This window comes from Scyliorhinus torazame, chromosome 10 (genome assembly GCF_047496885.1).
Source record: "Scyliorhinus torazame isolate Kashiwa2021f chromosome 10, sScyTor2.1, whole genome shotgun sequence".
In the NCBI taxonomy this organism is placed as follows: Eukaryota; Metazoa; Chordata; class Chondrichthyes; order Carcharhiniformes; family Scyliorhinidae; genus Scyliorhinus; species Scyliorhinus torazame.
The window spans coordinates 57,067,532-57,094,285 of NC_092716.1; the positions used below are offsets into that span (position 1 = coordinate 57,067,532).

At 43.4% G+C, this 26,754-nt stretch overlaps 1 protein-coding gene across 3 annotated transcripts in view; it reads left to right on the top strand.

Annotated features, from left to right (window-relative positions):
* The window catches only part of LOC140430578 (uncharacterized protein F13E9.13, mitochondrial), a 72,525-nt gene extending 48,764 nt beyond the window's left edge, over positions 1–23,761 (top strand). For all 3 annotated transcript variants that reach the window (XM_072518152.1, XM_072518153.1, XM_072518151.1), the window contains 4 exons: positions 4,349–4,529; positions 5,752–5,902; positions 19,729–19,856; positions 21,337–23,761. In XM_072518152.1, the coding sequence (XP_072374253.1) occupies positions 4,349–4,529; positions 5,752–5,902; positions 19,729–19,856; positions 21,337–21,527 (651 nt within the window). In that variant the 3' untranslated portion in view covers positions 21,528–23,761. The remainder of the gene's footprint in view (positions 1–4,348; positions 4,530–5,751; positions 5,903–19,728; positions 19,857–21,336) is intronic.
* Positions 23,762–26,754: the final 2,993 nt, after the last annotated feature.

Below are 26,754 nucleotides of genomic sequence, written 5' to 3' on the forward strand. Positions count from 1 at the left end.
CCACATAACTACCTGTCCTGCTGTCTTCAGGGATCTATTGACATGCACACCAAGGTCCCTCCGATCGCCCTACTATTCATTGTATATTACCTTGCCTTGTTAGTCCTCCCAAAATGCCCGACCTCACACTTTTCAGAGTTAATTTCCATGTGCCACTGTTCTGCCCATCTAACCAGCCCGGTTATATTGTCCTGTAATCTGAGGCTTCCCTCCTCACTATTTGCCATACCACCAATTTTTGTGTTTTCTGCAAACTTATTGATCTTACCTCCTACATTAATGCCCAGATCATTACTGTCCACTACAAACAGCAAGGGTCACAGCACTGATCCTTCCCACAATAGATGTTAAATTGTTCAATAATAGACTGTTAGACAGTTAATAAAACTAATTTGCCATGTTGCAAATGCTTTATATTGTGCTTCCCATCATGTCTTCATTGATTATTGTTCATTTCAGAATATACTTTATGTTCAGAATTAAGGAATAAAAAATGACTTAAAACTATAATCAGAGTTGCATAAAAGCCTCCTGATAGCAACAGTAAAGTGACAGATGTATTAATCCAGACATTAAGAAGCTTGTAGTAAAAGCAACATTTTGAGACTCTAATTTTCAGCTATATTAGGACGAGCTGAATAGCTCAAGTTGAAAGATAAAAAAGATAAAGCTGTAAAAAGATAACATAAAAAGAAACTTATGAGGGATAGCTTATTGATCCAGAATTTGCACTTGTAATGACAGAGAAACTGTTGGCTTTTGCACATGCACAGTTAAACATGCTTTCAGTGATTCCTCACTCCTCCACTGTTGAAGTTCTCTCAGATCAATCAGGATTCACTGAATTTGCTTGAACTTGCACTTTTTAATGCTCCTATTCCTGCTGTATAACCTCCGAAATAGTTGCATAATGCTGACTAAAGTGTGACTGGATTTTTAACAGAGCACTAAGCCATGAATAGTACTCAACAACCTCTCTGGCCCAGCTAAACTAATTCTATGTTTGTGGAATATCATTTTTTTTGGAATAGATTTTTAAAAATACATTCTTGAAAATTTGTTTTGCATCTCTACTGATCTGGCTGTGGCTAGCAGGGGATTCTTCAGGTGGCGGGATTCCCATGCATCTGCCGTCCTTACTAGTTGGTGGGGGTCACTGGTTTGAAAGGTGCTGGCGAAGGATAAAATTGTAAAAAGTGTATGATAAAACCTGCCGGTTACTTCCTGGGTTGCTGTCTGGGAGAACTCTTCAGTATAATTGGCTATTTGGCATGCTTGAAGGCATCCCTGTTTCTGGACCATCCCCAGTAGCTGTCACTGGATTAAAATTAATGTCAGGAAAGGTGAAATTGATGCCCTTCAGCGTGCTACATCTTTATGGGCTGCTTTCTGCAGGGGTACCAGTGAGTGCCACCACTTTGCCATTCACTGCAAATTCTGGGCCAAAACTTTTTAACCATTCCTTTAAAAGAAAAGTACTAGACAAGTCTTGTGAGCTCTTTAAAAACATGTAATATTGCAAATAAAAATGAGGAAATGGCAGACCTATTATTGATCACCTATTCAGATTTCACAGTAGAGGATGAGGATAATATATTCTGGAGAAACTAATTTAAGGATTGAAAATCACTAAAGTCAAAACAAGCAAAAAACCAGTATTAGAAAGCATAAGTAAAGACTGACAAATTCCCAGGGCCAACGTTCTCCACACAAGAGTTTCAAAGGAAATAGCTGAAGAATTGCAGATGCTTTGATCATAATCTTCCAAAGTTTTACAAATGACAACTCAGAAACAGGCCACACAGCCCCACAGGTTCATGTCAGTGTTTATGGTGCACACAAGCCTCCTCCCACACATCTTTATCTAACCTATAAATATAATCCCCCTATTCCTCCCCTCTCTCTCATGTTTATCCACCTTAAATCGATTTTTACTATTCTCAGCTATTCCTTTTGGGAGCAAATTCCACATTCCAGCCACTCTGGGTACTTTTCTCCACAATTCACCCAGATCTCTAATTTTGGTCCGCCCACAAGTGGAAATATTTTCCCTTCGTCTACCTCACAATTTCAGAGTCTTGACGGCTTCCATCAGGTTGTCCATCAGTCTTGGAGATTCAGGAATTGTTCATTTAGATTGAAAAATTGCAAATGTAATTCCAGTATTTTTATGAGACTCAGAAACCAGAGAGTTTTGGACCTGTTTAACATCTGTTTGTGAAACATTATTGAAATCTATTAAGGACAAAATTACTGAGCACTTCCAGCTGATTAGAGTAGTCAGCATGGATTTGTAAAAGATAGAACAAACCAAACTGAATTTTTTTGAGGAAACACCCGAATGTAGTAGTTCCTAAAATATTGATGGATGTAGTTTATATAGGCTTCCAGAATGCATTTGATAAAGTCCAACATAAGAGACTGTCAGCTAAAACTAAAGCTCATGGAATTCAAGGCAAATTATTGACCTGGCTAGGAAACTGGTTAAGTGCTACAAGACAGAGAATAGGGATAAAGGGGTTGCATTGTAATTGGAGGAAAATGACCAGTGGTTTCCGAAAGAATCTCTGCTGGGGTCTCAATAACCTCAATAGCATAATAGAGATCAATCTATCTAAATTTGTCAGTGATATGAAGAAATGTGGCATAGTAAAGAACACAGCATAATATTACAAAGAGGTGTTGATAGATTAAATGAGTAAAAAGAATTGTGGCCGATGGATTTTAAAGCAGTTAAGTATGAAGTCCTCCATTTTCGACCAGTAAAAGGATAAATTTAAATATTTTGAAATGGGTGAGAAGCTCAGACAGTGAAGATCCAAACACAATTTGGGGTGCCCATGTATATAGATCACGAGACTGTAAGTACAAAAGAATAATCAAAAATCCGAATGGCATGTGTAGACTTTATTTCTGCAATATTAAAAGGTGGGAAGCTTTGCTGCAGCTGTACGGAGTTCTGGTTAGATCACATCTGAAGTACTCGGTGCAGTCTGGACACCACACTTTAGAAAGTATATATTGCTTTGGAAGGAGTGCAGTGCAGTTTCACCAGAATTTTACCAGGAATTCGAGGGTAAAAGTGAGTGGCGGTTACATAAATTAGGTTTGTATTCCCTGGATTACAGATGGGTAATAACATTTTTTTTTTAGGATTTTGAAAGGAATAGATGGAAACTTCTGCCATGGAATCTAGGACAAAGGGTCATAATGTTAAAAAGAGAGCAAGCCCGTTCAGGAGAGAAGTTGGGAAACATGGCCGGAATATTCCGGCCCCTCCCACCAGCGAGATCTTTCGGTCACACCGATCTCAATGGACATTTGAAGAGCCACCGCTTCTGCTGCTGGGCGTGCCTTAACGCAAAAGGTGGTAGAAGCGTGCATTCGCCGGGATCTCATTAAACAGCAAAACAGGCTAGAGGGGCTGAATGGCCAGCTCCTGTTCCTATATTTTTCAGGCTCGTATTATAAGTAGGTGCAGCTACGTGCAAGCTTAACGTGGGTGCAAACCACTTTGCGGTGACTTAAACAGCCTAACTGCTTCATCAATTGGGTAAGATGTCAACCCCCTTATAAAGTGTTCAGGCTTTCACCAGACCCTGGACAGAAAATTTGGAACTGTAAACACTCCTGAAAGCTGCTTGCTCTGCTTTTCCTGTGCTGAATGCTGCATGTATTTCTAGATGAAATTAGGGGACACCTCAACAAATTTAATTTATCTTCGCACCTTTAGAATCCAGAGAAACATCACAAGGTGCTTTACAGAGGCTTAATCAGACCAAAGCAAACTTCAAGCCAAAGAAGGAGACATTAGGTGGGATGACTAAAAAACAGGTCATAGACGTGGATTTTAAGGAATTGTGCGACATGCCTTATCTTTATGTAGGCTGCTACTCAATTAGCTGATGACTGAGCTGAAGACTGAAACAGAATGGACAGTCTCATAAATGCATATTCACAATGTCTGTGATCCAAATCTTTATATTGCAATTTATGAGACAAAAGTAAGTTTTCAGACCACACAATAGGTGAAGATATTGTACAACGGAGCAAATAAAATGAGATGAGAGAAGTGAATAGAGATAAAGAATTAGAAATTATTTGAGCAATAACTGAAATGAAATTCTTCAGGAGCATTCCCACTGGTTTAAGTCAAACTGGCACAGATGAATTAATTTCATTCAGAAAAATTGATACTTTCATTTTTATAAGTAATTTCGACTTTGAAAGAACTCCCACTGATACGAGTACAAATTATGACTCGGGTTGATATGAAGTAAAGATCATTGCATTAAGATGAAATGTATTCATTCACCTAATCCTATTGGATTTATTTGGTTCTCCAAAGGATGGACTGATTGTGGAAAATATGCATGATATTCCTTACAGCATGACTGTTGGTCCAGAAGTGACTGCTACGATGGCAACTATTTGTGCTACTGTGAGACATTCCTATCCCAACATTCCTCTGGGTGTTCAGATCCTTTCTGCAGCCAATAAACAAGCATTGGCAGTTGCACTTGCTGCAGGTCTGTATATAAGCAAAATGTTGCCTTGCATTCATAATTCGAATATCAGAACAGAATGCTTGCATCATAATCATAAAAGAGACAGTAATGATCTTCAATAAAAGCAAAATACTGGAGATCTGTAATAAAAACAAAGTATTTGGGAAAACTCAACAAATCTTGCAGCATCTCTGAGAAAGAAACAGTTAACGTTGAGTCCAACATGACTACAACGAACAGTAATAATCTTCAATTTTACTTATTCTAAGAATTAACTATGGTACTTTGTTGTACTTGTAAATCCTGAAATTCTCTTTGTGATGAACAATATTTCAAGTGAATCAATCGTAGTTAACCTCTTGCAGCATTGTACCCAGGTGGTCAAGGCTAAATGTAATCTTCAAGCTGAAATTTGAGGGGTAAATGTAGAGATGAGTAGCTCTATTTTTCTCAAATTTAACATTTTGTGCAGTTGTGTTCATGCCTGGCTGGGATCCAAGCTAGTTATGTGTTTTATAAACCTGATGAAGCAATCTATATTGGAACTATTTCTGTGAATATAAATGTCATGAAATACACTTGTTGATGAGATTCCAGCTAAATCTTAGGGAAAATCAGATGCGAAACATAAGCAAAATTATTTGATTGGGAAATTTGCCAATAATTCCAAAACCATGAAATGGACCTCCTTTAGGAGCAAAAAGAGAAATCTGTTCCCAGCCAACAAATAAATGATTGCATCCCATTTTATTAGGAAAGGAGCTGCAAACAAATGTTTCCACAATCTGTATAAGGCCGATCTAATCTAAACATATCAGAAGAAAATGGAATGAAAAATGCTTTCTGTGTGATTGGTAATCTTGTTCCACATATTAAGACCAGATGTTGAGACCTATTCTTTGAAGTTACTACTGAGGTAAAGTGTGCCAATATCAAAATAAGGCCAGTTGCATTCTGTATTCCAGCCATAAAGCTGCTCTTCTGTAGCCACAGATTTCTCTGACATATGAGTAATCTGGCATTAATAAAGCATAAGGTCAAAATGAAAGTGAAAGTTAGTCCATCTAGTTCCATGCATTATTGGCTAGGAAAAAAAGCGTGATTACCAGTAAGCAATAAAATAATGTGAATGAAAGTGATTACTTTATCCAACTGTCCTTTCCTAATATTTTGTTGTTGCTTTAGTATATGCCAATACTCAAAAGACTTTATGATTTCAGTGCCATTTTGTTATCTTTCCTAGATGCTGATTTTATTCGAGTTGAAGGTTTTGTGTTCTCTCAGATATCAGATGAAGGTTTTCTAGATTCATGTGCTAGTGGCCTTCTGAGATACCGCAAGCAAATTGGAGCTGAGCACATTCAAATCTTTACTGACATTAAGAAAAAGCACAGGTATTGCTGAAAGTGCTAACTGTTAAAGCCTGTGTTTAACTTATTGGTTCATATCAAACATACAGCACACTATAAGGCATGTGCGATACGTTCTTCTTTGAACTGAGGCATAGACTATAAGAACAGGGAGCTTATGCTAGAACTGTATAAAATAATAATTAGGCCACATCTGGATTACTGTAATTGATAGAAAAGAGTAAAGGGGAATTGAGGAGAAATCCTTTCATCCAGAGGTTATCATGAGGGCTGGTGAGGGTATGCAGTGATATGGTGTGCATGGACTTCTAAAAGGTGTTTCATGAAGTGCTATATAACAGTTGTCAACAAAGTTTAAAAAAAAATTTTTAGAGTACCCAATTCATTTTTTCCAATTAAAGGCAATTTAGCATGGCCAATCAACCTACCCTGCACATTTTTGGGTTGTGGGGGCGAAACCCACGCAAACACGGGGTGAATGTGCAAACTCCACACAGACAGTGATCCAGAGCCGGGATTGAACCTGGGACCTCGGTGCTGTGAGGCAGCAGTGCTACCCACTGCGCCAACGTGCATTTACAATTTGGGCGCCCGCACGGCCAGACTTGTAAAATTCTGGGGATAGAGCACAGCAGTGAGCAAGTTAGGAACTTTTATAAAACTCTGGATCAGCCATGAGGAACTTCAGTAATATCGGTAGATTGGAGAAGTTATTTATTAGAAAAGTTCAAAATCATGAGTGGTAGAGATACAGATGGAAAGAAACTGTACCTATTGGTGGAATAATCAAGAAACAGAGGAGACTGATTTTAATGTGATTGATGAGAGAACCGACCACTACATGAGCAAAATCTCTTACACAGTGATTGGTTAGGATCTGGAATGCGCTGCCTGAAATTGCTGGACACAGATTCAAGCATGGCTTTCAAAAGGGAATTGAATAAGCACCAGAAGGAAAAATATTAGCTGGACTATGGGGAAAGGGCAGGGGTGAGTTGACTTGCAGATAGCTGGGATGGATGCAACCATCCAATGGCAAAATCATTCAATTATTCCAATATTATGTATTCACACTTGCATGCCACAGTTTGAGTTAAATGTTAAGGGCAATAAATTTGTGAAGAAGGTGAACAAAAGCATCGAAAACAGTATGTTGGAGATCCGATCTATAATACAGAAAAGATTGTGTATCTTGTTACACTTTCTATCAAATTTACCATTATAAATTCCACATTTATAATGGAAATTGCCTATGTAAACTTAGCAGCTGTAATTACACTGTCCCACCAGTGCCAGTGCCTTGATGTCTCAGTTTATCTCAGTCCTCGTTCCTCAACAAATACTAAAGAGAAGCTGCTTTGTTCCAATAGCTCTGATCCTTAAACTGCTGTTTGTTTTGATATACGGGTATAAATAATAATGTAAATCCAAAATATTGTATGAAAGTAAGAGTAGAATATCTGTCCCAGGAGGTTGATTAAATAAATAATAAATTATTTTCATATTTTACATAATATTATTCATCTGTTTGCATATATTCCAGAATGTGCTAAGAACACGGAAGCATCAGTTCTATGCCTTGTACTTCCGCAATATAACTTCAACAATTTAATGTGAAAGCAATGCTTAACTGAGGACTATTTCAGGTGGTGCTAGACTGTAAGATTAATCCGAGTGTCAATGTGAATGAGATTGACTGACTGATTTAGGCAGCAGAGTAGCTGAGCCACACAGACTGAAAAACCTAGATTCAATTCCAGCCTGTGTGGGTTAGTTGATCTGAGTAGAGTTGGAATTAGAAGCATAGTAACCAACGTCAATGCCCCGGAGTTGGGAAGTACTGAGAGAAATTGGTCAGTAGCCCTTGCTGATAGTGCATGTTGGATGAAAACATGATTGGGCTTAGTAATAATGGATCCATGGTTGAAAAAGCCATCCGATGCTTTTATCTAGATTCACATATGAAAAGCAGCCATGAAGGCAAGCTACCACAGAGAGATCAGCATCTCTGAAATCATTCCTCAAAAAGTAATCAATGCTTTTTTAAGATTGTGTGGGGATACAATTGGCAAAAAATTAAATACACTCTCAACAATGTAAAGAAACATATGAAACTATAGATGTGCATTAACCAAATTGAACATATGACACAATGCATTATTAGGAAGAGTCTGTTATCAACCTTCTAGATTGTAGTCCTTTTGCAACTTGATCTGTCTGTCTTCACTGATTAGGACGTTATATAATTCAGCACTCCGAAATTTATTGTAGTCTAAAATAATGCTGATTTGAAATCTTTCATCCTTCCTATTATAATCCAAGATATCAGGTTGTAAAGTTAGATATTTACCTGGTTGGAACCAGTCTGGACGACCTCCAGAAAACATGCAGTTTCTTTGAGATTACCTGACATTGAATAACAAAAAGTTGTCTTTATACCTAATCCAGCCACTGTCACATGAATTTGCAGTCATGCCCTTACATACGGCAAATACAGATTGAAAACTGATTTAACATCAGCACTCAAATGGCCCAAACAAAAAATGCAAAGGACATGATGGATGTGTCTTTGTCAGGTTTTCCTCTTGGTTTTCATTTATTTTTCTACATTTGATTCTATTGACCACAACATCCTTCTCCTTCAGTGTTCCTGCATGGTTCCATTCCTACCTGTAAGAAGACAGCTAGTTTATTTCCATTCATAGCTTGTCATCTCTCCCTTACAGTGTCACCTCCACAAATCCCCAAGGAGCTTTCATTGACCTTGTCAATCTGGTGACATCTGAGAGCATAGTGTCAACTTTCACTTGTACACAGATGGTACTCAGTTCTGTATTTCTACCAGCACTATCCCTACTCTTGCCCCACCCCCTCACCATACATAAGGAGAACCCCTGCCAGAGCCTGGCACTGCCAGGAGTGATCATCACGACTGGTTTTCAAAAGCGAAAACCAATCTTGATTCACGCTGGCGTAATGTCACACTGCCGGTGTGGGGAGGACGCAGGATCCATGAAATTCATGCAAGGACCACATGATGCAGGCACAGGAGTAGCTGCTTTTCCTTGGGATTTGGTGCCATTCACTTATAATGTCATTTTTCCTGATTGCCCAACATTTTTTCTTGGTTTGGTATTTCGCACGAGTTTCCAATTTCATTTTAATTGCAACATTCACACAAATTTATATGCTGGATCTCTTCTCTGCCCATCCACCCACCCATCCTCATCCCAAAGGTAATATGCGTGCGCAATGCAGAGCTTGTGTGTTTTGAAGCTGTCGATCCCATGGTGGGAGAGGTTCTGTATTGTTGACTTTCTCCTACTTTGGTATAGACAAATCTTTTATCCATGAAAGGAACAGTTTGGGGATACCCTGGTGTCTCTGGTGTAAAGTGCGTTGAAGGAGTGGGGTTATGGCGCACGCCTGTTGTGGTGCAACATAAGACCATAAGACATAGGAACAGAATTAGGCCACTTGATTCATTGGATCTGCTGCACCATTCAATTATGGCTGATATTTTTCTCATCCCTATTCTCCTGCCTTCTCCCCATAACTCCTGATCCCCTTATTTATTTATTTATTTTTAAAAATATGTTTTATTGAAATTTTTTTCCCAAACAACAATTTTCCCCTCTTACAAAGCAAACGCAACAATAACAATACAGAAATTTTAAACAATACACAAGTAACAAAACCCCTTTATCTTTGACCTAAACTAAACTAAACCGCCCCCCCCCCCTTCCCCCTGGGTTGCCGCTGCTGGTCATCTGTCTTCCCTCTAACGTTCCCCTAGGTAGTCGAGAAATGGCTGCCACCGCCTGGTGAACCCTTGAGCCGATCCTCTCAGGGCAAACTTTATCTGCTCCAGTTTAATGAACCCCGCCATATCATTTGCCCAGGCCTCCAGTCCGGGGGGTTTCGCCTCCTTCCACATGAGTAGGATCCTGCGCCGGGCTACTAGGAACGCAAAGGCCACAACGTCAGCCTCTTTCGCCTCCTGCACTCCCGGCTCTTCTGCAACTCCAAATAGAGCTAACCCCCAGCCTGGTTTGACCCGGGCCTTCACCACCCGCGAAATCACTCCCGTCACTCCCTTCCAATACCCTTCCAGGCCGGGCACGCCCAAAACATATGTGCGTGGTTTGCCGGGCTCCCGCCACACCTCCCACATTTGTCCTCCACTCCAAAGAACCTGCTCAATCTTGCTCCCGTTATGTGTGCTCTATGTAGCACCTTAAATTGAATCAGGCTAAGCCTGGCGCATGAGGAAGAGGAATTTACCCTGCTTAGGGCATCAGCCCACATACCCTCCTCTATCTCCTCCCCTAGTTCTTCTTCCCACTTTCCTTTTAGTTCGCCCACTGATTCCTCCCCCTCTTCCCTCATCTCTCGGTAAATCTCTGACACCTTGCCCTCTCCGACCCACACCCCTGAAAGCACCCTGTCCTGTATCCCCTGTGTCGGGAGCAACGGAAATTCCCTCACCTGTTGTCGAGTAAACGCCCTCACCTGCATATATCTCAAGAAATTTCCCCGGGGCAACTTATACTTTTCCTCCAATGCTCCCAAGCTCGCAAAAGTCCCATCTACAAATAAATCTCCCACCCTCCTAATTCCCAACTTGTACCAGCTCTGAAATCCTCCATCCATTCTTCCTGGGGCGAACCTATGGTTGTTCGTGATTGGGGACTCCACCAGGGCTCCCCGCACCCCTCTCTGTCGCCTCCACTGTCCCCAGATATTCAATGTTGCCGCCACCACCGGGTTTGTGGTAAACTTTTTAGGTGAGATTGGTAGTGGCGCCGTCACCAGCGCCTCTAAACTCGTCCCTTTACAGGACTTTCTCTCCAGTCTTTTCCACGCCGCTCCCTCACCCTCCATCATCCATTTACGTATCATTGCCACATTGGCGGCCCAATAGTAATCGCCCAAGTTCGGTAGTGCCAATCCTCCTCTGTCCCTACTACGCTGAAGGAACCCCCTCCTTACTCTCGGAACTTTCCCTGCCCACACGAAGCTCGTGATGCTCCTGTCTATTTTATTAAAAAAGGTCTTGGTGATTAGTATAGGGAGACATTGAAATACAAATAAGAACCTCAGGAGGACCATCATCTTAATTGCTTGCACCCTGCCCGCCAGCGATAGAGGCTGCATGTCCCACCTCTTGAAGTCCTCCTCCATTTGTTCTACCAACCGTGTCAGATTAAGTCTGTGCAAGGTTCCCCAGCTCCTAGCGATCTGAATCCCCAGGTATCGGAAGTTTCTTTCCACTTTCCTTAGAGGCAAGCCTTCTATCTCTCTATTCTGGTCCCCTGGATGTATCACAAATAATTCACTCTTCCCCATGTTTAGCCTATACCCCGAGAAATCCCCGAACCCCCTCAAAATTCGCATAACCTCTATCATCCCCCCCGCTGGGTCCGACACGTATAACAATAGGTCGTCCGCGTATAACGAGACTCGGTGTTCTTCTCCCCGTCTAATCACCCCTCTCCATTTCCTGGAGTCTCTCAACGCCATGGCCAGAGGTTCAATTGCCAACGCGAACAACAATGGAGACAGCGGGCATCCCTGTCTTGTTCCCCTATAGTCGGAAATACTCCGATCTATGTCGACCTGTAACTACGCTTGCCGTTGGAGCCCCATAAAGAAGTCTAACCCAGCTAATAAACCCGTTCCCAAACCCAAACCTCCTTAACGCTTCCCATAAATACTCCCACTCCACCCTATCAAATGCCTTCTCTGCGTCCATTGCCGCCACTATCTCTGCCTCCCCCTCCACTGGGGGCATCATTATCACCCCTAATAGTCGTTGCACGTTAACATTCAGTTGTCTCCCTTTTACGAACCCTGTCTGGTCTTCGTGCACCACCCCCGGGACACAGTCCTCTATCCTCGATGCCAGTACCTTTGCCAACAATTTGGCGTCCACGTTCAATAATGAAATGGGTCTATAGGACCCGCACTGCAACGGATCTTTATCCCTCTTCAAAATTAACGATATCGTCGCCTCCAACATCGTCGGGGGTAGAGTCCCCCCTTTCCTGGCCTCATTGAACGTCCTCACCATCAACGGGGCCAACAAGTCCACATATTTTCTGTAATACTCCACCGGGAACCCGTCTGGTCCTGGGGCCTTCCCTGCTTGCATGCTTCCCAGTCCCTTAATAACCTCGTCCACCCCAATCGGTGCCCCCAGGCCTACCACCCCCCGCTCCTCCACTTTCGGGAACCTCAATTGGTCCAGGAACTGCCGCATCCCCTCCTCTCCCTCTGGGGGTTGAGACCTATACAGTTCCTCATAGAAGGTCTTGAACACCTCATTTATCTTTCCTGCCCTTCGCACCGTGTCTCCCCTTTCGTCTCCAATTCCTCCTATCTCCCTCGCTGCTGCCCTCTTTCGCAATTGATGAGCCAACAGGCGACTAGCCTTTTCCCCATATTCATACCTCCTCCCCTGTGCCTTCCTCCACAGTACCTCCGCATTTCTGGTGGTCAGAAGGTCAAATTCCGTCTGGAGTCGTCTCCTCTCCCTGTACAATTCCTCCTCCGGGGTCTCTGCAAATTCCCTATCCACCCTTAAAATCTCCCCCAGTAATCTTTCCCTTTCCTTGGCCTCTGTTTTCCTTTTGTGGGCCCCAATGGAGATCAGCTCTCCTCTGACCACCGCTTTTAGTGCTTCCCATACCACTCCCACAGGGACCTCGCCGTCGTCATTGACCTCCAGGTATCTCTCAATACACCCCCGCACTCTTGCACACACTCCCTCATCCGCCATCAGTCCCACATCTAATCGCCAGAGTGTTCTCTGCTCCCTTTCCTCCCCTAATTCCAGGTCCACCCAATGTGGGGCATGATCCGAAACCGCTATGGCTGAGTACTCAGCTTCTTCCACCCTAGAGATCAACGACCTTCCCAAAACAAAAAAATGTATCCGGGAATACACTTTATGGACATGGGAGAAGAAGGAAAACTCCCTAGCCCTAGGTCTTAGAAATCGCCATGGATCCACTCCCCCCCCCCCCCCCCCATTTGGACCATAAACCCCTTAAGTACCTTGGCCGCTGCCGGCCTTCTTCCGGTCCTTGAGCTGGATCTATCTAGCCCCGGGTCCAGCACCGTATTAAAGCCCCTCCTAAAATCAAGTTTCCTACCTCCAGGTCCGGTATACGCCCCAGCATCCGTCTCATAAATCCCGCATCGTCCCAGTTTGGGGCATACACATTAACCAACACGACCTCCATTCCCGCCAGCCTGCCACTCACCATTACATATCTACCTCTGCTATCTGCTACGATGTTCTTTGCTTCAAATGCTACCCGTTTCCCCACCAAAATGGCCACCCCTCTATTCTTTGCGTCCAGTCCTGAGTGGAACACCTGTCCCACCCATCCTTTCCTTAGCCTAACTTGGTCCGCCACCTTTAGGTGCGTCTCTTGGAGCATAACCACGTCTGCCCTTAGTCCTTTCAAATGCGCGAGCACTCGGCCCCTTTTTATCGGTCCGTTCAGGCCTCTCACGTTCCACGTGATCAGCCTCACTAGGGGGCTACCTGCCCCCCTCCCGTGTCGACTAGCCATTACCTTCTCTAGGCCAGTCCCATATCCCGCCTCCGCGCTCCCGCTCGCTCCCCCAGCGTCGCACACCATCCCCGCCCACCCACTCTTTAGCCATTTCCTTTTGGATTTCCGCAGCAGCAACCCAGTTGTCCCCCCTCCCCGCTAGATCTCTTTCTAGCTTGATTGCTCCCCCCATATTACTTCCGTAAGTCAGCTGACTTCAACTGACCCCGGCTACTCCTGCTCACTCCTCGACCCCCCCGTGTGGGGAACTCCCATCCGCCTTGCGCCTGTCTTCCCGCCTTATTCTTTCTGGCGCGGGAACATCCCTTTACCTGACCCGCCTCTTATGGCGCAGCTCCCTTTCCCCTCCCCCTCCCCTTCCCCATTCTCTAACTATGTCCCATCTTTCCCCCCTCACCGGCGCCCACATCTCCCCAATGTCTCCCTCCTTCCCAATTTACTTCTCAATTAACTTCAACCATAACATTAACAATAACATTTCCTGCAGCATCAGTCCCTCAGTTCCGATCCAATTTCTCTTCTTTGATGAAGGTCCATGCTTCCTCCGCCGTCTCGAAATAATGGTGTCTCTCCTGATACGTGACCCATAATCTTGCCGGCTGCAGCATCCCGTACTTCACCTTCCTTTTATGCAACACCTCTTTGGCTCGGTTGAAGCTCGCCCTCCTTCTCGCCACCTCCGCACTCCAATCCTGGTATACCCGTACCACTGCATTCTCCCATCTGCTACTCCGCACCTTTTTAGCCCATCTCAGGACCTCTTCTCTATCCTTAAGGTGGTAAAATCGCACGATTATCGCCCTGGGTGGTTCTCCCGCTTTTGGTCTTCTCGTCGGATTCCGATTTGCCCACTCCACCTCCAAGGGGCCCGTAGGGGCCTCAGCACCCATCAGTGAGCTCAGCATCGTACTTGCGTACGCTCCACAGTCCACTCCTTCCACACCCTCAGGGAGACCCAGTATCCGAAGGTTCTTCCTTCGTGCTCCATTTGCTAGGGCTTCGATCCTTTCAGTACACTTTTTATGAAGTGCCTCGTGCGTCTGTGTCTTAACCGCCAGGCCCAGGATCTCGTCCTCAATATCTGTCACCTTCTGCTCCACCATGCGGAGCTCTGTCTCCTGGGTCTTTAATGTCTCCTTGAGCCCCTCAATTGCCTGTAGCAGCGGGGTCAGCACCTCCCTCTTCAGCAGCTCCACGCACCGTCTCACAATTTCATCCTGCTCAGGCCCCCATGTCGCCTGCGCTTTCTCCGCCGCCATCTTGTACTTCTCTCTTTCTGACCCTTTGGTCGACGATTCCTCGCGCTGCAGCCGCCGCCGCCGTTTTTTTCCTCCTTCGTTTGGGGGGGACTCCCTTCTCACACACCCCACACCGGGTTGCGTCGTCGAAAAATTCCCCGTTGGGGCTCTTAAAAGAGCCCGAAGGTTCGTCGGAGCTGGAGCCGCCGAAGCGTGCAGCTAGCTAGGCATCACCGCAACCGGAAGTCCCTTCAGTGGCCTTGATGAGGTCTTTTCACAGTTGTTCCCTCTGCTGCTAGAATTCACCTTTGATACAGGCCCTCAGGTCAGCTTGCAGCTTTAAACTTGCCCTTCCCCCGCCTGCATGCTGGAAGAGGCCCTGTTTATCCTGCAGTTGCAGCCAAATCTTTTTTCCTGATCCCCTTATTAATCAATAACCTATCTATCTCTGTCTTAAAGACACTCGATGATTTGACCTCCACAGCCTTCTGCGGTGAAGAGTTCCACAGATTCATCAACCTCTGGCTGAAGAAATTCCTCCTCATCTCTGTTTTGAAGGATAGTCCCTTTAGTCTGAGTTTGTATCCTCTGGTTCTAGTATTTCCTACAAGTGGGAACATCCTTTCCGCATCCACTTTATCCAGGCCTCGCAGTATCCTGAAATTTTCAATAAGATCCCCCCCCATCCTTCTAAACTCCAACGAGTACAGACCCAGAGTCCTCAACTGTTCCTCATACCACAAGCTGTTCATTCCAGTGATCATTCTTGTGCACCTCCTCTGGACCCTTTCCAAGGCCAGCACATCCTTCCTTAGATACAGGGCCCAAAACTGCTCACAATACTCCAAATGGGCTCTGACCAGAGCCTTATACAGTCTCAGAAGTACATCCCTGGTCTTGTATTCTAGCCCTCTCGACATGAATGCTAACATTGCATTTTTCCAGCCTTATTCTTCTTTGTGGTCTAATTAATGACAGCAATTAATCTTAATTTGCTCATGGATGTAAGGGGCATCCTATCAAAAGGAAAAAGATCCTATCTTAAGCTCATTTGGATGATAGGAAGCATTGAAGCAAGAGTGGATAGGGCAGATCTTCGCATCAAATAGCAGGGGTGGTGACCATCTGCATCGAGAAGAATACCCGCCTTAAAGTTGAAGCTTGCCGTAAGGACAAGGGCAGTAGATATGTAATGATTAGAGATACAGTGCACGGAGACATTGTTCTATTGATGAATGGTATAAGGACCCCACTAATTACTCCCCAGAGTTTATTGCGAAGGCTTTTTTGGATTTTGCTGATGTGGCCTTGGCCAACACGTTTGCAGCTGGTAACTTTAACTGCCATCGAACCCCCAGGTAGATAAGATCCCCCCCCCCCCCCCCCCCCCCCCCCAAACACTGCATTTAGGCTAGGGTCTTGTCCTCCGCTTGCGAGGTGGTGGGTTATGTGGACGTTTGCAGGACTTTACACCCCTAGAGATAAAGACTTTACCTTTTTTTCACCCCTGCATCAATGTCATATTAGAATTGATTACTTTTTTGTGCCAAGGGCAATCCTGCACCCTTGGTGGTCAGGGATGTTGCCAGTGACTCTATGTGAGACTAATATTCATTTGATTCTGAAGGCGGGCAAGGACCCAGAGGAGTGTGCCTCCTATAAGCCAATATCTCTCTGAATATTGACGTGAAATTATTATCTAAGGTTCTGGCCAAAGGGTTGGGGGATATCGTTCCAACAATTATGCGGAAGGACCCAACGGGGTTTATAAGGGGAAGATTTTTGAGTAACAATATTAAAAGGTTGCTGAATATGATACAGGCTTTTTCAGAAACATGCACTATATGGGCTGGTGAATTCCTTAGAAGCAGAGAAAACCTTTGACCGAGTTGATTGGAATTATCTGGTGTATACATTTTCTTTGGGTTGGGGATATTATATCAAGTGGTTACACCTGTAACCTTCTAGTTCTACAGCACCTCAGTACACCTCTTGTATAATCCACCCCTCTTCCTTCACCCCACCACTGGCAGCTCTATCTTCCATCATCTTAGCATTTCTGCCACCTAACTTTCATACTAAATGGCTTGGTTGACCATTATCTTCCAGACTGAAGTAGTCAGTGTCCATATGCAGCAAGACCTGGACAACATTCAGGTTTGGGCAAACGGCAAGACCGACAACATCCAAGATAAAGCAGCCCGCTTGATTGATACTCCATCCACTGCCTTAAAATATTCACTCAACATCACTGATGTACAGTGACAGCAGTAACTCACCAAAGCTCCTTCGACAGCACCTTCCAAACCCACAACAGCTATCACCTGGAAGAACAAGAACAGTACATACATGGGAACAGCACCACTTCCAAGTTCTCCAAGCCATATGGAATCCTGACTTGGAATTATATTACAGTTCCTTCACTGTTGCTGGGTCAATATCTGGGAACTCCTACCCTAACATCACTATGGGTGTACCTACACCACATGGACTGCAGTGGTTCTAGAACTTCATATGTGGCAGTTAGGGATGGGCAACAAATGTTGGCCTAGCTAGCAACATCCACATCCTGTGAAATAGTAAAGTAAGAGATTCTTTATGATCACAGCAACAATGGATGACCTCATTAGTAGCATGATGACAGTCCTCGTCCGCCTGCAGTTCATGGATATGCGTACAGAGCAAGGTGTTGACATGAGGGGTGCCAACCCCATAATTCTTGATAAGAATTATTTGTACTGACCATATTTAATGAGAGAAACAGGAAATATGAGCTGCTTTCCTGTTGCCTTCCTCACATGTGTTTGAAGGGATACCCTGGATGACACTAGCCAACCGTTGTCCTCTGAAGTCATGTCTCCATCCAGAAGGCAGAAAAGAATCCGCTGGATCATTTATACGAACAGGCAGATGGCATAGTGGTGTAAAGTCTCATTTGAAAATGACACCTCTGACAATGCAGCAGTTCTGGTGTCACCTTTCAGATGTGGCTTTGAACCACTGTACCATCTGCCTGTTCCCGTGAATGATTAACGTTCCATTCTACGATTCATAGAAAACTAGAGGATGTTCCTTCGTGTCCTGGCTAATTTATAGTGCTTAACCAACACAAAAAAATGTAGTCATTCAATTTATTTGCAGTTTACAAATTAGCTGCTGGACTGCCCACATTATTCATGATTACATTTCAAAAGTTCTTGACTCTTCATAAATGGAAGCTCTTCATTTACCCATTTGAGTGTGGTTTGAGTTCATAACCTACTTTTAGCTGCTACTGAACCAAGTTGTTACATAATACTAGATAATGTGATCGAGAAAAAAAATAAACTGAACAATAAAATAAATAGATAAAAGATACAAAATGTGACACTTCGGTAGCATTCCCGCCTGAGTCAAACGGTTGTGGTTTTTATTTTTACTTATGCTACAATCCCAGCTGATAATACTGGACAAGCCAGATCCTAGGGTGCCCTGGCTTGATAGATCATATTTCTTCCAGAAACAGTGAGAAATGTTACGGAACAAATTCACGGAGTCTTGTCAATTAACTTTTAACTATTAAACATGGGAAAAATAATTTTCTGGCCCTTCCTGCTGGCAGGATCTTCCAGTGCCTGGAAAGAACGAGCCATGCAAAATGCCGTAGACATCGGCGGGACCGGAGGGTCCAGCCAGCGGCCAATGGTGTGCCGCCACCGCCACTGGAAAACACACCAGAGGGGTGAATACTGCCCTATATTACACCAGACAAAATAGTTTGGAAAGATCTCGATACAAACACCGGAAAATGATTCACTCTCTCACTATTCCTTTTATCCCAGCAGTACCCTTGGAGACACAAAAATTCAGTGAAGGTTTCCACTGTGTTTACACTAAGGCAACTTGCTTGGCTTGGTTCAATTGCAAATAGTTTTCTTCCACCGATTTCTGAGCATTCACTAGATGCTTTTCCCCCAACTGATATCTCTCCCTGAGACACCCAAAACCGGACTCAATTGTACTCCACTTCAGAGACACTCGGGTTCTTGAATGTCAGTCCCCAACAACTTTGAGCAAATATTGACACTTCAGCATAAGCAGATTTACACTGTCAGAAGTGCCATTATTCATATGGGACATAAAACCAACATTCAGATGGGACTAAAAGATCCCATAGCCCTGTCAAGACAAGCGGGAGAATTCTCACAGTGTCCTGGATAACATTTATCCTCCAATCAATGTCACTAAAGCAGTTTAACTGGTTGACTATCTCATTACTGAGAGCAAATTGGTTGCCATGTTTCCCAACTTTACAACAGAGGCTACAAGTCACAATATCCTTCATTTGCGTTGAAGTTTTAGGCCATCCTAAGGCATTGAAATGCACAATATAATTGGAAGTCTTGCATTCAGGCCACAGAACAGGAGACGTAGGATAGAGCACAACTTCCAGAAGATGATGGTGAGACTTCAGAAGGTATCTGGCATCAGTACCACTGCATCTTAAGTACTTTGTACTGCAGAAGGTGCTGGAACCAGCATAAAAAAAGAAAATATCGAACAGGAGCAGAACTGTGAGAAGTGGTTAAAAACCCATGGATTTCTTTAGTTTGGGACAGATATTATTAACATATTTACTGTTCTTGAAGCAATAAATAAACTGGAGCCAACTAATATAAAATGGCACAAACTCTGCAATTGGGAGATGTGGGCATAATCCGAGTAAAGGGAAGATGTATATTTTACTATATTCAGAGAGTTGTGAATGTGTTAGAATGGATTGTTGAGGGAGACAGTGGAGGCAGATAGCGTGAAATGGATGAAGAAAGAATTGGTAAGGGGTGATTGAAATAAGTCTGTTTTTGGTACCACCTTAGTTGGGATACATGGTCCTTTACTTTCCTATGTTCCAGGCTTAATTTTCTTTTCCGCCCATTGAGCTTTTGTTGTTATTGTTAAAAATGATGTGTTTGATCTGAAGTAATACAATGTAATGGTTTACTGTGTTTTTGGTGCGATGCAGTAGCAGGTCTTTGTTTCTTTTCAGCTCACATGCTGTGACATCCGATATCAGTGTAGCAGAGACAGCCAGGGCTGCTGAGTTCTTCCTGTCTGATGGAGTCATACTGACTGGAATTGCCACTGGGATGCAGGCAAATCCGAAGGAGCTGATGGGTATGGAAGATTTAGATTTCTATTAGCTCCTATTTACGTTACAAGTAAACTAAAAACTAAAAATTGTTATCTTTCCCCTGTATCTTTAAAAGTCTTCTCAAACATACAAACAATAATGGACAGGAAAAGATCTTCTAGCGCACCAACCTATTCCACACAATTGCAGTATCTCCCAATGTTATATACACTCCCCACCCATCCACAGGCATATAACATGAATGTAATAGATCGTGTTGGGGTTGACTATTTTTGCCATGTAAATAGGCTGGGGGGGGGGGAGGTCCAGGGGCCACAATTTTAAGTGGTATAAGGCAATTCTAGGTTAGATTTCAGGAAGGGAATGTTTTGCCAGAAAACTATACACCTCCGAATCAGGTTGCTGATTTATGCCTGGGCCTGATTCTGATTGGGGCAGAGATCACCCCTTACAAAAGGTAGGAACTGCATCAAATGATCAGGTCCAGAGTAATCCCCTGGACTCGTTTTGATAGCCAAGTGATGGTTAGAGAATAATTTTCCCGGGCAGCATGGTGGCACAGTGGTTAGCGATGCTGCCTCACTGCGCCGAGGTCACAGGTTCAATCCCGGCTCTGGGTCACTGTCCGTGTGGAGTTTACACATTCTCCCTGTGTTTGCGTGGGTTTCGCCCCCACAACCCAAAGATGTGCAGGCTAGGTGGATTGGCCATGCTAAATTGCCTCTTATTTGGAAAAAATGAATTGGATACTCTAAATTTATATTTTTTAAAAAGAGAGTAATTTTCCCTCAAATTGACCTGGGTTTTTATCTGGCTTTTCTCCTCTCAGGAAATCACATGATTTTGAAACTTTTGCCATTTTCAACAATGGGACCGAAAGAAAGTACTAATTCACTGAATCTGCCATACTCTGTGTCCTTCACACCCTCGCCTTGGTAACAAGACCCGACCAATATTCTCGATAATTCTCTGACTCTTCACATAGCTGAAATATTTTTTACTAGTACTTTTGCAATTATTTGTAATCATCTTTTTAAAAATTATTCTTGTAGGTGATCTAATAGTAGTGTTTGTTTGCTTCCTTCCACTTCCTGCTCAGTGCCCCCCCCACTCCCCCAATTAAGTAATTCAGGATAATAAAAGCAAATACTGCAGCTGCTAATAATCTGAAATAAAAATAAAATGCTGGAAAAACTCAGCAAATCTGGCAGCATCTATGGAGAGAAAAATAGAGTGAACGGTATTTCTCACTTCACAGATGCTATTAGACCTGCTGAGTTTTTTTCCAGCTTTTTCTTTTATAATAGTAATTCAGGATGTTTCAGCAACATTGTTCAGATTTATTTGTGTATTGGATTATTTTTTAGTGTGATGGATTCCATTGTGTTTTACAACATTTAGTGACTTAACACAACAATATACAAGCTACAATGAATAGACTGTAAATACAAAGGGATGGAAGATTTATTTGTATTCTAATTGATTCTCTGACTTTTCTTGCAGAGATTAAACAAGCTGTGAGAATTCCAGTCTTCATTGGCTCGGGTGTGTCCGTTGAAAACGTGGAGGAGTACATGGCTGCAGATGCTATGATTATTGGGTCACATTTCAAGAAAGCAGGATACTGGGCCAATGAAGTTGATTTTGAACGGATTAAGAAATTTATGACTAAAATAAATCAACTCAGGAAATAAGAATTTAACAAGTTACTTTCCAAGTATATCTACAGTTATGCAATGAAACAAATATGATGGTTTTACCTGTACCTCTAATTTAAATGAAAGACATTGTGGCAGCATCAATATTAATGAGTATTTTTAATGTTCAACTGTCTTTTTAAAAAAATGGTTGCCATCTTAGGTAGAACCTCTCCACCGACCCCCTGATGATGAATTTGACTCTCCAAAATGTAGAAACTACATTTGGTCACCAGCCAAGCAGAAGCACGAGGCAGAGTGGGAGACCTCCACCCAGGCAAAATTCACCTCCAGGCTATTAACGAGACAAAGGCGAGGACATCTGTCTTTGTCCCAGACTGTATCACCCACAAATCTGACACCCCGAATATGGCCACCAGCAGACACGGAATATCTCTGACATGGCATTAAAGAAAGAAGCCTATCAACTTGGGACAGGACCAGAACACATGCGCATGTTTAGCCAATCCACGAGAACCCTCAATCCCAGGGAAGAACCCGCTCATCCTTGCCCCGGTCAAGTGTGTCCTTTGTGAAACCTTAAACGGAATCAGACTCAGCCGAGTACATGAAGTGGAGTTGACCCTGTGAAGGGCCTCACTCCATACCTCCCCATTAAGAATGGGACCCAATTCAACCTTCCATTTCGCCCCCACACCACTCAATGCAGAAGAATCCGTTGAAAGGATATGACCATATGTATCTGAATTAGACCCCCGATCAGGCCTAGCCAGAGGCAGAATCTTCATCAGGGAAGAGGGTGGCACCAAAGGATTGGAGGGAAAAGCTTTACGGGAAAAAAAAAAAAAAAAAAAAAAATCGCAAATTTGAAATATCTACATCAACTGAGACCAGGCAGTTGGAATGTCTCAGTTGCCTCCTTAAAACTAGCAAACCTCCCCTCCACGAACAGGTCTCCAAACCGCTCCAGACCCTTCACCTCCCAAGACTTAAATGTCGAATCCAAACTCGCTGGTAGGAAAAGGTAATTTTTGCAAATAGGGGCCAGCGAAGACAGAGGAAGGAGCTTGAAATGCTGCCTAAACTGCTTCCAAATTCTCAGGGAAGTGACCACCACTGAATTAGAGGAAAATCTGATGGGAAAAATGCAATGGTGCAGTTACTATTAAGAGAAGACGTAGTGCAGGAGTGCACCTCCATTTGTCCCCATATGGATCCGGGATCGCTAAACCACAACAATGTTTCCTGAATATTGGCTGTCCATCAATAAAAACTGGGGAGAGCCAGATCTCCCCCCGACTGTCTGATTCTTTGAAGTGGAACACCACGGACTTACCCGCTCCCAAAAAAAATATATTAATTTGTTCACCTTAATAAAAAAGAATTTGGGGAGAAAAATGGTGAGACAGTGAAATAAATAAGAATCTTGGGAGCACATGCGTTCTAATAGTCTGGACCCTGCCCACCAAGAGTAGGGGGAGTTTGTTCCACCTCTGCAAGTCTGCATAAATACCACTAAGCAGACTGGTGTAGTTTAATTTATGAAGTGAGTCCCAGTTGTGGGCACCCGGACCCCCAGATACCGAAAGCTTGCCTTGGTAAGGTGAATCATCAGTATAATTGTGACGTGACATACATAAACAACATGAGTAGCTGAAGCAAAAATTTAGATTACATCATGTCACTCAAAAATCTGCAAAGTAAAATTGCAGTTATGGTGCTTTAGGTGCATACCAGTTCCCAGAATTGAAGTCTGAAAGGCAGTCACTTTGATTTTAAGACTATAAATATGATCTGAAGTTACAAATCTAATTAAGAGGATAACATGCCATGAATAAGGCAGCGGGAGCTGTAAATGCTCACCATTTAAATGTGAAAACAATCCCCATTGTTGACTTTTGTGAAATTGTTGTTATGGAATGCCTGGTATTAGGGAATTATCTCATTATGCATAATTCCTCTAGCAAAATTCAATTTTGCCTTTAGTTGCTTCTCAAAACTGGTAATCTAAATGATTAAGAGCATGCCAACCAATGTGAACCCATGTGGGTTGTTCCAGCAGGGGATAATTGGTGTGCACCACAGCTGGGACAAGACAGACTCCATGTTGCCACTTAATATGCAGGCAGATGAAGAAATTGCAGTCCAAGTATTCTACTTCAAAGACAACTAGCTAACTGTTTTCAAATGTTTTCTTCTTTAGAGTTTTTGTGCACATCATGCTGAGAAAGATCTATTACATAATTAGCGAATAAAACGGAATAGATGAATTTCATGCAAAGTAAATCACTTAATTGGCATAATTGATATACGTTGTTACATCAGTCAGTTTAGTTTTATCAAATCATTCTTCCAGTGTGGTCTTGAGATGTTCTCCGGTACTATCCCTTACCCATTCTTTGTTGGGGAGGCGGTTAATGCTGTGGTGTTTGAATTAAGTCTTGAAGTACTTGACTTTAGTGCAAGCCCATGCACTAAGGCCGTTATGGTGCTTAGCTAGCCCATTGCAAAATCAGCCTCCGTGTGTTTCCGAAATGTTTATAAACAATTCCAGAAAAGACTATTATATAGTAAATTTTCCCCTTACTAAGCACTGAGACTTAGGACAAGGGGAACTGTGGAACTTGCAGTACTGGCCCAGCTGACAACAGCCAACTGAAAACAGACGGCACACAAAAGATCGAACTATAATCGCTCTGTGCAGTTTACATGTGGCGTTGGAACTGTAAAATGTAAACTGAAAAAGTTGACCACTCCAAATGGCAGGTCAGTGCATTGCCATTTTGGATATGATGGTTAATCATTTTAAGCCTCTAAAAGGCTGAACAGTTATGATTAACAGTTAGTTAAAACATTTGTTGCTGCTCTTACACTATAGAACCCATTTGTTATAGGTACTGGCTGGCCAGAGCACAAGTTTTTTAAATTCACAATAGGAAGATGGCCTCGCTGGCAAGGACAGCATTTATTGCTCATCTCCAACTACTTTTGAGAAGTGAGCCAGCTTCTCAAATACAATGGAATGGCTTGCCAGTCCACATAAAAGAGCAACTGCAAGTCAACCTATCTGGTGTCACATATAGGACTGGATAAAAATGGAAAATTTCTTTCCCGAAAAGGGAACATGGTTTATAATAATAATCCAGTAATTTCATGGACGATATAACTGATCTTTGTTTATTCAAATTCCTCACTTGTCATGGCAGGATTTGAACTTACACCTCTGGGTCTTAGTACAGGTCGCTGGATTACTAGCCCAGTATCATAGGAACATAGTAAATAGGAGCAGGACTAGACAATTCAGCCCTTCGAGCCTGCTCCGCCATTCATCATGATTATGTCTAATTATCCAACTCAGTAACCTGTTTCCACTTTCGTACCTTATATCCTTTGATCCCTTTAGCCCCAAGAGCAATATATAATTCCTTCAAAACCTTTGCTTTCTGTGGTAGTGTTCCACAGGCTCACCACTGGGTGAAGAAATTTCTCCTCAGTTCAATCCTAAATAGTTTACCCTGTATCCTTAGACTCTCACCCCTGGTTTTGGACTCTGCCACCATCGGGAATATCTTTCCTGCATCTACCATGCCTAGTCCTGTTCGAATTTTATAGGTTTTGATTCTGCATTAAAATTTGTGATCAAGTGGTGCAGCGGCATGTAGTAGCGGCCACATCACGGATGGCTCCCAAGCAGGCCCCGGCACTTTGGTATTTATCTGCCCGATCGAAGGGAAACTTCCCCCCAAAAATCAGACGTCCTCAGTAGGAAAACCGGCCGTGGAGTTTGGGGCCTGAGGATGGTGGCGAGGGAGCATAGGTGCCGACAAGTTCAATGCAAGTACAAGCAGGGCCCAAGCCGGGCCAGTGCGGAGCTCAGATCCAGGCAGACCAGCTGGACCAGGAAGACCAAGTTCACCAAACTCCCCCTGAGAGAAAGAGAAGACAAGGAAACTAAACTAAAGGGGGGGAAAGAGAGTAGAGTTAGGAACATAACTTCCTTGGTGTGCGTAAAAGAAAAGCTGACTTCCCAGTACCGGTGACAGTGATGTTGGATTTGGATTTGTTTATTGTCACGTGTACCAAGGTACAGTGAAAAATATTTTTCTGTGAGCAGCTCAACAGATCATTAAGTACATGAAAAGAAAAGGAAATAAAAGAAAATACATAATAGGGCAACACAAGGTACACAATGTAATTAGATATGACCGGTATCGGGTGAAGCATACAGGGGTGTAGTGTTAATCAGGTCAGTCCACAATCGGATCGTTTAGGAGTCTGGTAACAACAGGGAAGAAACTGTTTTGAGTCTGTTTCGTGCGTGTTCTCAGACTTTTGTATCTCCTGCCCGATGGAAGAAATTGGAAGAGTGAGTAAGCCGGTTGGAGGGGTCTTTGATTATGCTGCCCATTTTCCCCCGGCAACGGGAGGTGTAAATAGATGAGAGGCAGGTTTGTGTGATGGACTAGGCTGTGTTCATGACTCTTTGAAGTTTCTTGCGGTCTTGGGCTGAGCAGTTGCCATACCAGGCTGTGATGCAGCCAGATAGGATGGTTTCTATGGTGCATCTGTAAATGTTGGTAAGAGTTAATGTGGACATGCCGAATTTCCTTAGTTTCCTGAGGAAGTATAGGCGCTGTTGCGCTTCCTTGGTGGTAGTGTCGATGTGGATGAACCAGGACAGATTTTTGGAGATGTATACCTCTAGGAATTTAAAACTGCTAACCATCTCCACTCGGCCCCATTGATGCTGACAGGGGTGTGGACAGTACTTTGCTTTCTGAAGTCAATGACCAGTTTTCTTTAGTTTTGCTGGCATTGAGGGATAGATTGTTGTCGCTCCACCACTCCACTAGATTCTCAATCTTCCTCCTGTATTCTGACTCGTCGTTATTCAAGATCCGACCCACTATGGTCGTATCGTCAGCAAACCTTAGATGGAGTCGGAACCAAATTTTGCCACGCAGTCATGTGTGTACAGGGAGTGTAGTTGGGGGCTAAGTACGCAGCCTTGCAGGGCCCCGGTATTGAGTCCTATTGTGGAGGAGGTGTTTATTATTACTGATTGTGGTCTGTGGGTTAGAAAGTCGATCCAGTTGCAGGATGAGGAGCCAAGTCCTAGGTTTTGGAGCTTTGATATGAGCTTAGTTGGGATTATGGTGTTGAAGGCGGAGCTGTAGTCAATAAATAGGAGTCTGATGGAGGAGTCCTTGTTGTCGAGATGCTCTAGGGATGAGTGTAGGGCCAGGGAGATGGCACCTGCTGT